This window comes from Dromiciops gliroides, chromosome 1 (genome assembly GCF_019393635.1).
Source record: "Dromiciops gliroides isolate mDroGli1 chromosome 1, mDroGli1.pri, whole genome shotgun sequence".
Lineage (NCBI taxonomy): Eukaryota > Metazoa > Chordata > Mammalia > Microbiotheria > Microbiotheriidae > Dromiciops > Dromiciops gliroides.
In genome coordinates, this window is record NC_057861.1 from 467,842,082 (window position 1) to 467,857,215 (window position 15,134).

The window sequence follows — 15,134 nt, forward strand, 5'->3', positions numbered from 1 at the left end:
ACTATTGTAATAGTCTTCTGATTTGTCTCCCTGACTCAGCAATCCTCCCAACTCTAATTCATCTTCCACGGCTGCCAAAGTGTAATGTTAATGACAGCAGGATCACAGATTTTGAGAATTGGAAAGGACTATCTTGTTCGATCAGTAAGTGAAAGAATCTTTACTGTAACATGGCAGACAAGTGGTCACAAAACCTCTACTTAAAAAACCTCCAAGGAAGTCACTACTTCTCAAGGTAAGCCATTCCATTTTTGGATAGCTCTAATTGTAAGGAAATTTTCCCAGACATCAAGCCTAAATTTGCCTCCTTGCAATTTCCACCCATTATTCCTGCCTCTGCCTTCTAGGACTAAACAGAAAATTTAATTCCTCTTATTCTAGGCAGTTCTTCAAATATTTGAAGTATCATGTCTTCCTTGAGTCTTTACTTCTCCATTCCCTGGTTCTTTCAGTTAATCCACATATTACAAATATTCAAGCCCCTTCACCATCCTGATTGCCTTCCTCTGTATACTCTCAATGCTCTTCTTAAATTGTGGTGCCAAGAACACAATACTCCAGACAAAGGCTGACAAGGACAAAGTACAGTGAGACTATCACCTCCCTCATCCTGAAAGCCATGTCTCTCTCAATGTAGGCCATGATAGTAACTTTTTTTTGGTTGCTAAATCACATAGTTCACTCATTGGGCCTACAGTTCTAATAAAACCCCTAAATCTTTTTATAACTGCTAACTGAACCTCTCTGATCTTGTACCTGCAAAGTTGATTGTGACCAAATATGTCCTTACATCTGTCCCTTTCAAATTTAACCTTTTTTAAATAATCATTTTTATCACAGTGCAGAAATAGATGACAAACCTGTCAGGAAGACTTTCTGAACTTATGCTGTTAAAAAAAAGTCTATATTCGGGGCAGCTAGGTGGCACAGTGGATAGAGCACCGGCCCTGGAGTCAGGAGTACCTGAATTCAAATCCGGCCTCAGACACTTAACACACACTTACTAGCTGTGTGACCCTGGGCAAGTCACTTAACCCCAATTGCCTCACTAAAAAAAAAAAAGTCTATATTTAAAACTTAGTGGAAAAACCTCCCAGAATTTGTGGTTCATCTTCAAGAACTCATGGACTCTTGCCTCTCTTTGTACCAGTGGCTTGGATCAACACATTTTAAAATGAAATTTTATCATCTTTCAGGGTGGAAACAGATTTTAAAAAAAATTTTTTTTGCAGGGCAATAAGGGTTAAGTGACTTGCCCAGGGTCACATAGCTAGTAAGTGTCAAGTTCTGAGGCTGGCTCTGAACTCAGGTCCTCCTGAATCCAGGGCTGGTGCTTTATCCACTGTGTCACCTAGCTGCCCCCAGCAACAGATTTTTTAAAAGGATGAAGTCCCCAAATGAACAAATGTATTTCCTTATGACTGGATTAAGTCCACAAGACACTGTTTTTAGCATCTGTACTTAGTCTACATCTTTCTCAGAAACAGGTATTATACAATTTTTTTCTGATAGCCTTGTTACTGTTGTGGCCTGAATTGGCCTTTTTTTTTTTAATGATTCCTCTCTCCTCACCCCACCCAACCCCCAACTTTTCATCTTCCTTTTATGCATCATTTTCTCCCATTAGAATGTAAGTGGGCAGGGACAGTCTTTCTCTAGACTTTTGTTTGTATTCTCAGTCCTTAGCACAATACCTACTACATGGTAAGTACTTAATAAATGGTTGTTTGACACAAGTTCAATATAATTTCCTTCAAGAATTAACTTTTTGGGCTTGAGACAAACAATACCTGGTCTTATGTGTGTACTCTTCAGATATATTATTCTTCATTCAAGAAGCTTCTGATTTCAATAAGTGAAAAACAAGTTTTATTCTTCAATAACAATATGATAGGAAAGTGAAACCTTATCTTGAACCAAAAATCCACGGTAATGCCTTTGATTATATTTTGCACATTATAGATTGTGTGAACTATTACAAGTTTTTTCTGACTTCTGAGTCACTTGTGGTGAACTGTTTTCTGTTCTTTCCAAGGAGACTAAGTCCATCATTGATAAGATGGAGAAATCCCTATGCAAGATTCCTTCAGAGAGATGCCAACATTTTCTGGAATGTCAACAATCTAGCCACTTAGAATGGTCTTCATTTGTTTGAATGGGCTAAAGAAAGCTGATTTTCACCTTATTAGATTCTGTACAGTGCTCAAGACTGTCAAGATTTTTTTTCTGGACCTGGTCATCCTGTGTTCACTATACTTTCCAGCTTTCTGTCAAATGACCACATTATGTATGTCTTAAAATGCCACCTCTACTACTCAATAAACTATAGTGACTCCCTAGTGATCAAATGAGATAACTTTGCACTTTGCAAACCTTTAAGCACTATATAAATGCTGGTTATTATTATCATTATTGTTATTATTATCACCTCCAGGATAAAAAACCAACTCCTCTGGTACTTAAAGCTCGTTACAAACTGGTCCCATCCAACCTTTCCAGCCTTTGTATACATTTTTCTCCTCCTTCATGGACATTCAGACAAATGGGTCTTGCTATTATAGCTTAAGCACAACATTCCTGTCTCTGTGGGTTTGCCAAGGCTCTCCTTCTGAAAGTCTAGAATGCACTCCCTTCTCACATTCCAATCCTGGAATATCTAGTTTCCTTTCAAGACTCAATTCAAGCATTACCTTCACTATGATGTTAGTATCTTCATACTATCACAGATTTATAGCTGGAAGGGCCCTCTCAGAGGTCATCTAGTCAAACTCCTCATTTTACTGATTAATCAACTGAGGTCTAGGGAAGTGAAGTAACTTGACAATGGACACACATGGAATAAGCAGGAGAGCTGGGATTTGATCCTCAGTCCAGTGACTCCAACTTCCACTCTCTTTCCACTGTATCACACTTCTTCCCATCCTTTATATCTGTTTTGTATTAATTTACACATATGGTCATGTGGTTAAGAACATAAACTTCTTAAGCAATAGAACCTATTTGCTTTTTTCTTTGCCTCTCTCGAGGGGCCTAGAATCAGGTAGTATAGCTGCTTAGTAATTTTTTTTGTGGGACAATGAGAATTAAGTGACTTGCCCAGGGTCACACAGTTAGTACACGTCAAGTGTCTGAGGCTAGATTTGAACTGAATCCAGGGCCGGTACTTTATCCACTGTACCATCTAGCTGACCCCTTGCTTAACAAATATTAATTGAGGGAAATTAACAACTAAGACAAAGATTATAATTTAGCAAGAGGCTAAATACTCTTTATCCTAAAAAGAATCTTACATTAATAGTTAGCTCTGAACATCCAAACAATGACTTACTGCTTTGGGTCCATGTTAACTGGGTACCTAAAGGCAAAAATGTCTTCCTGGGACATAGTACAAGTTCTTAAAGTTCCTTTACCTGAGAATATCCTCACTCTGAGAAAAGGGGAGAGAAAAGTAGCTGAAAATCTTCTACTACTCAGAATCTCCATCCTTATCCACTAATACTCAACAAGAAGAAAGGCTTAAAGGGAGGACTGGAAGGACTGAAAAGAAAGCCAATAAAGAACACAATAGCACAAAATATTATATTAGACATCAGACAAATTTTATGGATTTAGAGCTGGAAGTGACCTTAGAAGCCATTAAATTCAATATCTCCATTTTATAGATAAAGAAACTGATCCTGTTTGTTGTTGTTCAGTCATTTTTGAGTCGTGTCCAACTCTGTGACCTTATTTGGGGTTTTCTTGACAAAGATATTGAGTGGTTTCCCATCTCCTTCTCCAGCTCATTTTACAGGTGAGGAACTGAGGCAAACAGGGTTAAGTGACTTGCCCAGGGTCACATAGCTAGTGTCTGAGGCTAGATTTGAACTCACAAAGAGAAGTCTTCCTGACTTCAGGCCCAATACTCTATCCACTGTACCACCTAGCTGCCAACTGAGCCTGAGGGAGGTTTAAAAACTTACCCAGAGTCATACATCTAGTAACTATCTGTGACATAATTTGAACTCAGGTCTTCTTGATTCCAAACCCAGCACACTATATGCTATGCTACCCTGCTCATAAATGGTCACTATTTCAAATAATTTTTCAAGGAAGCATTTTTTAAATGTAATCACTTACTGTCAAATAGGGGCTCAGACCTTTGAGCATACACAGTCTGATCTGCAGGGTGTCAGACAACTCACATGAATCCTTGGGGAACCTGTTTCTAGGAATGTGTAATGTAGGGTCCTGTGAATGTAGACTCTTACTGCGTCCTGTCCCCTATTGCAAAATGAAGAAAAGCCTTTGAATTAGATGATGAAACAGAGCATACAAAAGGGTCAGGATTAGTCCTATTGTTATGCTCGTATCTCCTGGCCAGCAGGAAGGAAAGCTATTTTGTCAGTCTGTGTTTTTGTTGTTATGTTCCAGTTCCAACTCAGCAGCCAAATAAAAGATTTTTTTTTTTAATCAGAAGTAGAGGACAGTTAGAGACTACTTGCACATGCTCTGAAAGGGGAAGGCAGGGCACTCCACTGCACAAGTCTACTTAGAAGCAGGCTTCTGGAACATTATCCTATGTTGGTACTAAGCAAGAGAGAATGGGCATGCTCAAAGTACTGGACCCCCATTGTCCAAGCCCCAGTTACAGTAACAATGAACATAAAACAAATAAAACTTTATTTCATAATAATGTTACTTATTTAATTAAGATATCCAGGGTGACCCTGGGCAAGTCAATTAACCCTCATTGCCCTGAAAAAAAAAAAAAGATATCCAGGGTAGTAGTCACTGCATTAGAGCTGGAAGGGACAATATAGGTTATTGCCATTTTATAGGTGAGGTAACTGAGGTCAGGGACATTAAGGGACTGACTCAGGATCATATAGAATATGAGTGGCCGAACTGGGATTTAAGCCTAGCTCTTCTGATTTTAATTTACCCTCTTTTATCTCTGCTATGGTGCCTCCCAATTTTAATACCTTACTTTGCATCTGATAAATTTGTTAGTTACATAAGTTAGCATTTATTTTAAATGTATTAAAATTTTCAAAAAGCCATACAAATATAGCTTTCACTTATTACATAATGAAGGCATGAGAAGAAAAGTCCACTTATTTACTTCATGTGCTTAAGTTACAATAATTTCAATTTCTATTTTTTTCCTTCAATTTGCTGTTGCAGAATAAAAATTTCAACATGGACACATTTATCTTCCTAGGGTTAAAACAGCAAATAAATAAGTAGTTGCTGGCATGTACCTCAATATTTAACAATCAAGCACTACACAATTTATATTCACAGTGTTAAACAAGGAAAATGATAATTTCTGAACATAAGTGGTCACTTTTTGTATAGACTGTTTATTTTCCTGGATAAAGGATTACACCAATATTCACATTAATTGGATGGCAATTTTTATTTGTTAAATTCTCTTCTATAATCCTTGTCTCCAGGTGGGAATAGCCCTGTGGAGAGAAGTAGTAGATGCATTATAAGGAAATGAAAAAGGTCTTAAGAAAAGCCTTAAACTTTATTTATTTGTTTTTACCTATGTGGTATATGCAGAAGAGATCCTGCACCTGTTGGACCTCTCTCTTTTGTACGTTCTTCCCATCCTTTGGTAAGTTTGTACAACCTGGATGGATCCCGACTAACATTAATTTCAACCTGTCAATAGAAATGAAATTATGACATATTAAATCATATTAGCCACTAAATTTATAATACATTAATTTGATTCTTGAGCAGAAAACATAATTTCATAAAAACTAAACATTAATAAAAAGTTGATAAAAGCTTTTCAACAAGTAACCACTTTTATGTTCCTCAGATGACCATTTCTTTCCTAAAGAAGAGAGGCTATGATTGCTTATTATTTGAAAAAAAATCAAGGCTTTCTAATTCTATAATAGCTATTTAATAATAAAAGTTACCTTTAAATACGTGGTATATTTTCTTCTAATTCTCCCTCAAAGTAATGTTTAAGTCTTTTTTTTTTTAAGCCTTTTTCATTTCTTATAATTTATCTACTACTTTTCACCACAGGGCTATTCCAAACTGGTGATAAGGATTACAGAAGAGAGTTTAGCAAATAGAAACTGGCATCCAACAGATATGAATATAGCCATATTCTTTACACAGGAAAATAAATCATGATAATAGGACCAGAAATCAAAATTATTCACTAGATTAGAAAAGTTCTCTTCTTTTCCCACTAGCAGTTAGTAATCTTACTGGTCCACAGTAACATCAAAGTAGCTAAGCTATACCATTTGTACAGCAAAAAGTATAACTAGCAAGTCTAAGGTATGGGTAGGTATAGAAAAAAGGAAGGAAAGAAATAGGAGACCAAGAATCAAGGAAAGGAAGAGTAAAGGAAGATAGAAAGAGACATCTGTTTCTTAAAACAGATATTTAACCAGATATTGGCTCCTTAGTTGCATTAGACTGTGCTTTTTCTATTTAGGCAAGCAGTTAAAAACTTTAAAGGAGGTACAATGAGGAAAAAAAGCCAAGGAAGTAAACTGAGTTTTAAGTGTTTTATGTCGACATCTTTATAAAGGGGTAAAAAAAAAACCAACAGGACAAGATTTCTTAAGATTTTATAAAATAGAAATTCAGATATAGTCCTAGGATACAGTTACCTTTTCTCTTAATTTTGCCAATCTTCTTTCTTTTTCTATCTTTTCCTTTCTCTTTACTTGTCTCTCCAGAATTTTTAATTCAAGTTTATGTAAATCCTAAAGAACATATGCAAAATAAAAAAAGGTGTATTCAGAAGACAAGGAAAATTAAAATAAAATTTTCTTGAAAGTCTAGTAGTTTGCTGACTGAACTAGAAGTTAGACACCTAGGATTTCTAATTCTGACTCCTACACTTAATAGCTGAATAATCTGTCAAAGTCAGTCCATCCCTCTCTCTGGGCCTCAATTTCTCCTTTGTAAAATGAGAGGTTATTTAATTCAAACCTAGAAATTTGCTCCCAGCTATAATATTACACGATTCTAAGATTTTTAAATGACCTTCAAATATCTTTAGATATTAATGATTTAAAATTTTCAGATATGGATATATTGTAATATTTTCTGATGAACCAAATTTTTGTCAAAATGAGGTGAACGTAGGAGGTATACTATAAAGCCATTGGGATCTCAGTTGGAATGTGATAGCTATCAATGAAATTAACATGCTCCCAAACTAAAATTACCTGTCCCTTTGAGATTAGTACAAATGAAAAAGTTCTCCACAGATCCCTAATCTGATGGTCTTGGTTCATTCCCACACATAGCCTCAACTTCATGGTGGGGAAACTTCCATTATCTTTCAAATGATTTCAAAGTATCATTTAACAAGTCGGCAATTTTAACAGATCTAGCTGGAAGCACATTATTTTAAACTCAATTGAAGATTTTTATTTTGGTGGACTTATAATAGTCTGTAAAATATACATTAGAATGCCTGGCTATTATGTTGTGGTAATTTGTTCCTAAAGCCATAATTAGTTTCAATTCACAGAGAACTTTTTTTTCAAAGTACCAGTTATGGTGTTTGTTTTCTATCTAGAAGTAAAAACAAAAGGAATTCTATTTCAGACCACTATGAAGCAAGCAAACTTAATTTACACTGATTTGGGTAAGTGGCAAATCAAGGGTACAGTCAAGAACAACCTCTCAGATCAATCTCCTTTCTAGAGATAGCTAACCATAGAGCCAACTAGTAAAACCCATAAGTACTCAGATAGGGGGATATGTGTTTGTCAAAGGTATTTATCTCTGTGATGGAGTTCTGTACAGAGACCAGGTCAAAGAGGAATTCCCTGTGGATGGGGATATTCTCCTGATGATCTTGTTCATGGATGACATTGAGTTGATTGCATCAAGCTCCAGAACCTTGAGAAACTCTTGGAAGAGATATGTATGAAATTATGTAATAAAAGGAACTAAAATGTCAGTATCCTTTGGCCCAGCAATCTCAGTAAGAGAATATGTACAATGACTATGACAATGTAAATTTAAAATCACTAAAATGAAATAAAATTCTGAATATATGAAAAACCAATGATAGGCCTGAAGCTCAGAAAATTAAATACCTCCCTCTTTATAGCAGAAGGGCAGAGGACTACTAAGGCAGAAGTTACATTTATGTGTGTCTGTATATACTATATATATATATATATATATGTATATATATATATACACACACATATATATACACACACACATATATACATATATATACAGAGACACACATGAATGTGTATATATATATGTGTGTAACTATATATACACAAAATATATTGCATAGTATATGTATTATATACATACTACATATACAACATATATAACACACATATATATGTATGTGTAATCAAAAGATGTATGACTCTCAGAAATATTAGGTATTTTTTCTTAAATTCCTTTGTTAATAGGGGAGAGGTTACCCCCACCCCCCGTGACTCTGATGTTGACAGTAGGCACCAACAAAATGTATTTCAAAAAAAGAGAACATGGAAATGAGGGAAAATCTATTTAGGAGAGATTTTATAGAGAGAGACTTACCAAGTGCACACAAACACGTATCCACATGTACACACATACATATGCATATACATATATTTACACATATATGCAAAATGTAAATATATGTAAAATACACACACACACACACACACATATATATATATATATATATACTCACTCTCTCTTGAAACCTAGTAATTTCATTTATAGCCATTTTTCTTCTTTCTTCCCTTTCAGTCTTCTCCTTTGTTTCTCTTTCAAGTTTTAACAATTCTTCCTGTTCTTTCTTCTGCTGAGTATATTTTTCAAGTAGTAATTTTAGGTGAAATTGGCGCTGATGTTCTTTCTGTTGCTTTCTCTCTTTTTCCTCTTCTTCTTTTAATTGAGATGCTTGTTTCATAGATAATTCCATAATTTTCTGCTTTTTCCAGGCTTCAATTGCTAATTTCTGTTTCTTTCTACGCTCCTCTTTTTGTTTTTGGGAATCTTCTTGCTGAAGATCATTAGTCGTGAGTTCTTCCTCTGACTTTTCTTTCAATGTCAACATTTCTGTTTTTTCTTGCTGCTTCTTTGTTTTCCATTTCTGAATGGACTAAAAGTTTTTTTTAAAAAAGTAAATTTATGTTTACTTTAAATCTCAGATGATCAAACTATAAACTCTTACCCTATATTTCCAGAAAAACTATATGGGATTTTTATTTGGTCAAATTTCAGAATTATTTTTTGGGTTTTATTTTTCTTAAATTGCAAAGTTTTTTCATAAACATTTTGAGAATTTGTCATGTTTTATTTTTACAGTTCTAATTATACATTGTTGGTTCTTTGGGCAACTTCTCCTAATAGACTACTTCTTCATGGTTTTCAATTCTTCTCCAATTTGCTGTATACTACCTTAGTTAGGTTATCCTATGTCTCTGCTGGTTCCTTTTGCACATTATAAGCTATATCTCCTTCACCTAGTCATCTCACTCCTATTTCTAAATCTCTTTTCTATAGTCTCTTTTCTGTGATTGTCTTCTGGTCCTAGCTTCTTAAACTCTGGGTTGTGACCCCATATGGAGTCACATAACTGAAATGGGGGTTTAGAAAAATTTGGCAACAGTAAAAGATTATGTATACCTATCTTATATACTTATATATCCTTGGTCACTTAAAAATTTCTCAGGCAAAAAGGGATTGCAAGTGGAAGTCTGGCTCTAGTCAGATGCTGTATCAAGAATCAACAGTGAAATAACTCAATCATTATATAAAAGTTTAGTAATAACCCAACTAATGTTAGCTTTTAAGTGAAGGAAATACATTAAACCCTCTCCCAATCTTTAATAGTGTTTTCTAGATCTTCACAGCATACAGCACTTTGAGTGTTATTTGAAGAATGACTGTTGATAGTAGAAAGAGCATTGTCTCTGGAAAACAGAGGATCTGGATTCAAACCTAACCCTCTCACACCACTGTGTGAACTATGTGCTTGATAATTTGAAGTGAGAAACTGAAGTCACTTCTGAGAAGAAAGTTTATTCTACTTTGTCATCAAAAATACATTCTAAAAAAGGCAAGCTTTACACATCAAATATCTAGAAAACTAAGATTGGTAACTATGGATGGATTTCCCAAGATAGCCCTGATTTGAAATAGTCTGTTCTACTGTTCTATTCTTGTGCCCCACAACCTTAAACCAAATGATCAAAAAAAAAAAATCCTTTATCACACTGTGAGTCCTGATTCAGAAGGCCTGGTAACAACCATAGATATAAAAAACATATTTCATTAGTGTCCATCAAGATAATCTTTTTAAAAGGAAAAATATTACTGATTGTTCGATCATAATGGGCATTACTTTCATTAATATAGAAACTACAATTAACTAAACTTAATTTCTAAAGTTAGCAACTAAACTTAATTTTAAAAATTAACAAACTTTAAAAATCAAATTTAAAAAATGAAATGCAAAATATCACATTTTTGCTTAGTTATAAACAAAAGATATCCAAAGACAGCCAATTTTCAAGATATTTATCTTTAATCAGATCAGAAAAAAACAAACTAACCAAAACAAACTAAAGTTGTTTATCTTCCTAACCCACAGTATGTATGAAAAGCTGTTCAAGTGTTATTGACTCCCTACTTTCTACCCACTTTATAACCAGTTCTGCTTGGTTTCCATTCCACAGAATATCATGCCCCACTTAGGATAAACTCATCACCTGAAATCTCATCATCATGCTCATTGACTCAGTTTTTGATACTAAATACCTTCTCACCTCCCTCGGTGCCTCTCCCCTTTGATTGGCGGGTTTGAGGATGGAACAATAACCTCCCAAAGTCTTCCTTTATAAAGGGCTGGAATATGAATTTTCCTGGTAACTCCACTTTCCATCAGCAGCTCTGTTTGGTTTTGGGCACAGGTTACCCCAATATCACCCCACTTCCTGAAAACCAGATCCACTTTTTTGTGTGGTCTATCCCCACTAGACTTTAAGGACTGTATTTCTTTTTTATTGTTTTAAATTTGTAGGGCTTAGCACAGTGCTTGGCACATAGCAGGCACTTAATAAATGTTTATTGAATTGAATTAAGTCTTCAAGCACATCATTATAATGAACTGATGAAGTCAATTCTTGTTCAAGACACAAAATTCCAAGTGAATGAATTTATGGCCAGTACAACAGGAATAATTAGCCAAAGAGAAAAACTTGAATCCACAGTAGTGTCTCTCCAAAGAAGCAAAATAGAGGACAACTGATTGGGAATACAAATATACTGAAGTGAAAAGACAATCTGGAAAAAGAAAAGCAAAAAGCAGTAACATTAAAAGAACAAATGATATCTAAATGAACAAAACACACTGACCTTGAAGAAAAGACATGTAGAGACAATTTAGATAAGGAAGAACAGGACTTTTTTTTTTTTAAAATCTGAACACCATAATGCAAGAAATAACCAAAAAAAAAATTGCCTGGAACTTTTAAATACAAAAAAAACCCTGAAATAGCTATCAAAAGAATCCACAGATTGCCTCCAAGGGAACAAACATCTTTGCTGCAAATGGTTGTCAAATTTAACAATTTCAATAAAAAATTTAAAATTTTTGCAAGTGACCAGGAAAAAAATTTTCAAATATAAAAGAAAGGAAATTCTAGCAATAGAAGACTATTCTATATTTATCAGATACAGGAAAAGAGAAAGGAATGATAATGTTCTCAAAAAGCAAAGGTTCAAGATGCAATCCAAAAATGACATATCCTGCAAACCTGACCTAATTATCAAAGAAAAAAAAATAGACATTCAGTAAAAGAAAGAGATTTGAAGCATTCCTGAAAAAAAAAAGATATGAGTAGATTAATCAACTTGTATACATTCCAAACAACAGGAACATAAAAAAGGGAAAGAAATAAAACAAAGGACAAGCAAAGAAATAAATTACCCTACCTCTAGAAATGATTTTAGAAAATCAAAGTGAAAGACATTTATTTAGTTAACAAAACAATTAAGAGATTTTTTTTCTAAAAGATTTTCACTTTCACCTGCCTGGCACCCTCCCCTAATCCATTGCAAAGGCCTGTTGATTTCACCATTCTAACATCACTCAAATATACTCCCTTCTCTCTCACTCCACTCCCTGCTAAAATTCCAGGATCAAATGCAAACAAATACACAATCCTGTTTGGGGTTCAAAGTCTTTCATGCCCTTGTCTCCTTCTACCTTTCCTGTGTTCTTACACCTTACTGCCCTTTGTGTATTCTTTGAACCAGTAATACTGGCCTCCTTACTATCAAGACATTCTCTTGGTTCTGGGCATTTACCTGTGCCAGGAATACTCTCCCTCCTCATCTCCACCAACAGGTTTCCCTAGCTTCTTTTAAGCCCCAACTAAAACCCCATCTTCTACAGAAAGCCTTTCCCAACCCCTCTTAATTCTTGTGCCTTTAATTTTTTTCCTATTTATTTTGTATAGATCTTCTTTGTAAAAATATGTTTGCTTATTGTTTCCTCCATTAAATTGTGAGTTCCCTGAGGGCATGAACTGTCATTTGTTAAACAATCAATCAATAAACTGTTATCAAGAGTCGTACTATTTATTAACACTTATTATGTGCCAGGCACTGTACTAAGTGCTGGGGATACAAAAAGGGGCAAAAGAGCTGTGAGAATCCATGAGATAATCATTGTAAAGTACTTAGTAGCACTTTAGTGGCACATCCTAAGTGCTATATAAATGTTAGTTATTATGCTCAGCACAGGGGAAATTATTCTTGGTCTATAAGCCTCAATCTCTTCCCTTTTGGAATATTGTCTCCCGAGTTCACTGCTCCTTTATGGCTGCTAAATATTGACTTATCTTTCTGTTAGACTTGCCCAATTCAGAAAGGGACGTTGAAACCTGGTCACTACTGTGTTATTGCCTATGTTCTTATAGCTCAGTTAATATTCCCTTTATGAATATGGATGCTGAGGCATCTGGAACATATAAGTTTGATGATGATATTGATTTGTTGTCTATAGTTCTTTTCAGTATGATATAGTTTCATTGTTTATTCCTTTTTTTTTTAATTAATTTTTTTTTTAGTGAGGCAATTGGGGTTAAGTGACTTGCCCAGGGTCACACAGCTAGTAAGTGTTAAGTGTCTGAGGCCAGATTTGAACTCAGGTACTCCTGACTCCAAGGACGGTGCTCTATCCACCGCACCACCTAGCTGCCCCTGTTTATTCCTTTTTAGGCTGTGATATGTTTTTTCTTTGTCTGATAGCATGATTAAAACTTCTGGGCTATTTGATTCACTCAATGCATAGTGAATTTTTCCAGCCCCTCATTTTTATTCAGCGTATGTCTCTTTCTTTTTTGGGGGGGGGGGAGGCGGGGGGTGGTTGTGAGGCAATTGGGGTTAAGTGACTTGCCTAGGGTCACACAACTAGTAAGTGTTAAGTGTCTGAGGCCGCATTTGAACTCAGGTCCTCCTGACTCCAGGGCCGGTGTTCTATCCACTGCGCCACCTAGCTGTCCCGTACGTCTCTTTCTTAAATGTGTTTCTTATAAGGTACCTATTTTAAGTTTTCCCATCTAAACAATTTCTGTTATTGCCTTGTAGATATTGGCCCTTGGCACACTTTTTTTTTTCCCTGTTGTAATCACACTCTTAAAAATACCAATTCCTGCAGGAAAGACTATCCCCCAGTAGGAATCTTCCTATTTCCTTGACTGTGAAGTTCACTATTGAACTTTGCTATCTCCTTAGTCACCCACCCACTAAATTTGTCTTGAAATCTCTTCTCTGGATTCATGTGCTCCCACTTTTATGGGTGTCAGTTGCCCCCCAGGAACTCTGATTTCCCATCAGAGGCAGAAATAGTGGTTTAAGCACTAAAATCTCTGCAGATACATATTCATGTAAATTCCCCATCTCCCTTTATAGACTTTCTTCTTTCATAGGACCATCATCAGTGGTATCCTGTTGCACCAATGAAACAGGAGTTCCCTCTTTCTTGCACCCTTTTTTCATCCCTCTCTCTGCCAACTCACCCATTCTCCTGTTAGCTCTCTTATTGAGACACTTCAGGAGTTATAGTCCCTTCATTGTTGGCCTTTAATTTGATTAGGGCACATCAACACATCCCTTTCTATCTTTTTACTTCCTCTGCCCCTTTTATGTACCCTTCCATTCTGTAATTTGGTCCACAAAACACTGATTCACCAGTAAGCAGGGTGTTGTGAGTTTTAGTTCATCATGTTTCAGGCCTGTTTCTCCACTATTCTAGTTGATTTCTGCTTTTACCCTTGTAACCTAGTGTACAGTGAGAAAGAAATATCTTATAGTCTCTGTCATAATTTTGTTGTTGTTGTTCTCAAATGCTGTTACCCTTCTTATATTTCTGTTGTCCGGGGTGTATGAGAAGTAAATAATTTCTCCATGTCTAGTTTTCTTCCTAGGAATGTTTCAAATGCTTCTTTTCATTGAATATCTTTTTTTTCCATTTGAAGTCAGACTCAGATTTGCAGAATACTTCACCTTGGGCAGCATCTTCAATTCCTTTGCTCTTCAGAACAAGTTACTCCATTCCCATTTGCAATTTCTGGTGGGTGCAGAATTGTCTTCTATTATTTAAATTTCTCTTCCTTCATATTTGAAGGTTTTTCTCCAGATCAGTTACAGAATTTGTTACTTTTTTGTGGAATTTGACCACCAAGTGATCTGGAGTTTACAACACAGGAGGCTTTGTTGTTTTTTGGAGGCAATCTGTGGATTCTTTCAATTAGCACTTTGTTTTCTGTGTCCATAAGTTCTGAGTAGTTTTTTTTTTTTGGTAATACTTCTTACCTTATGGTGTTCAGTTCTTTTTATTTTTCATGTTCTTCTAGAATCCCTAAAATCCTGGAGTTGTCTCTATGCAGCCTGTCTTCAAGATAAATTTTGGAGGAGTTTGAGAGATTGTGAAGATCAGAGAAAATGGATAATCCTCCATCTTGCTAGTCACATGACATGGAACTTGGTGTCATTCTCTTCTGGTTTTGTGCCTAGAGCATCACTGTCACCACAATTGTTCTTTATAATAGGAGTTTTTGTTTTGTTTTGTTTACTCATTCATCTAGTTTCGCTTCCCAGATTGGGGATTTGTGTTAGGTCCAGACCTT

General features: G+C 35.4%; 1 protein-coding gene across 1 annotated transcript in view; it reads right to left on the minus strand.

Moving 5' to 3' along the window:
• Positions 1–4,755: 4,755 nt before the first annotated feature.
• The window catches only part of CCDC112 (coiled-coil domain containing 112), a 34,473-nt gene continuing 24,094 nt past the window's right edge, over positions 4,756–15,134 (minus strand). The window contains exons 7-10 of the mRNA XM_043977260.1: positions 8,684–9,097; positions 6,630–6,725; positions 5,534–5,652; positions 4,756–5,450 (exon numbers count right to left, since the gene is read on the minus strand). Of these exons, the coding sequence (XP_043833195.1) occupies positions 5,420–5,450; positions 5,534–5,652; positions 6,630–6,725; positions 8,684–9,097 (660 nt within the window). The 3' untranslated portion in view covers positions 4,756–5,419. The remainder of the gene's footprint in view (positions 5,451–5,533; positions 5,653–6,629; positions 6,726–8,683; positions 9,098–15,134) is intronic.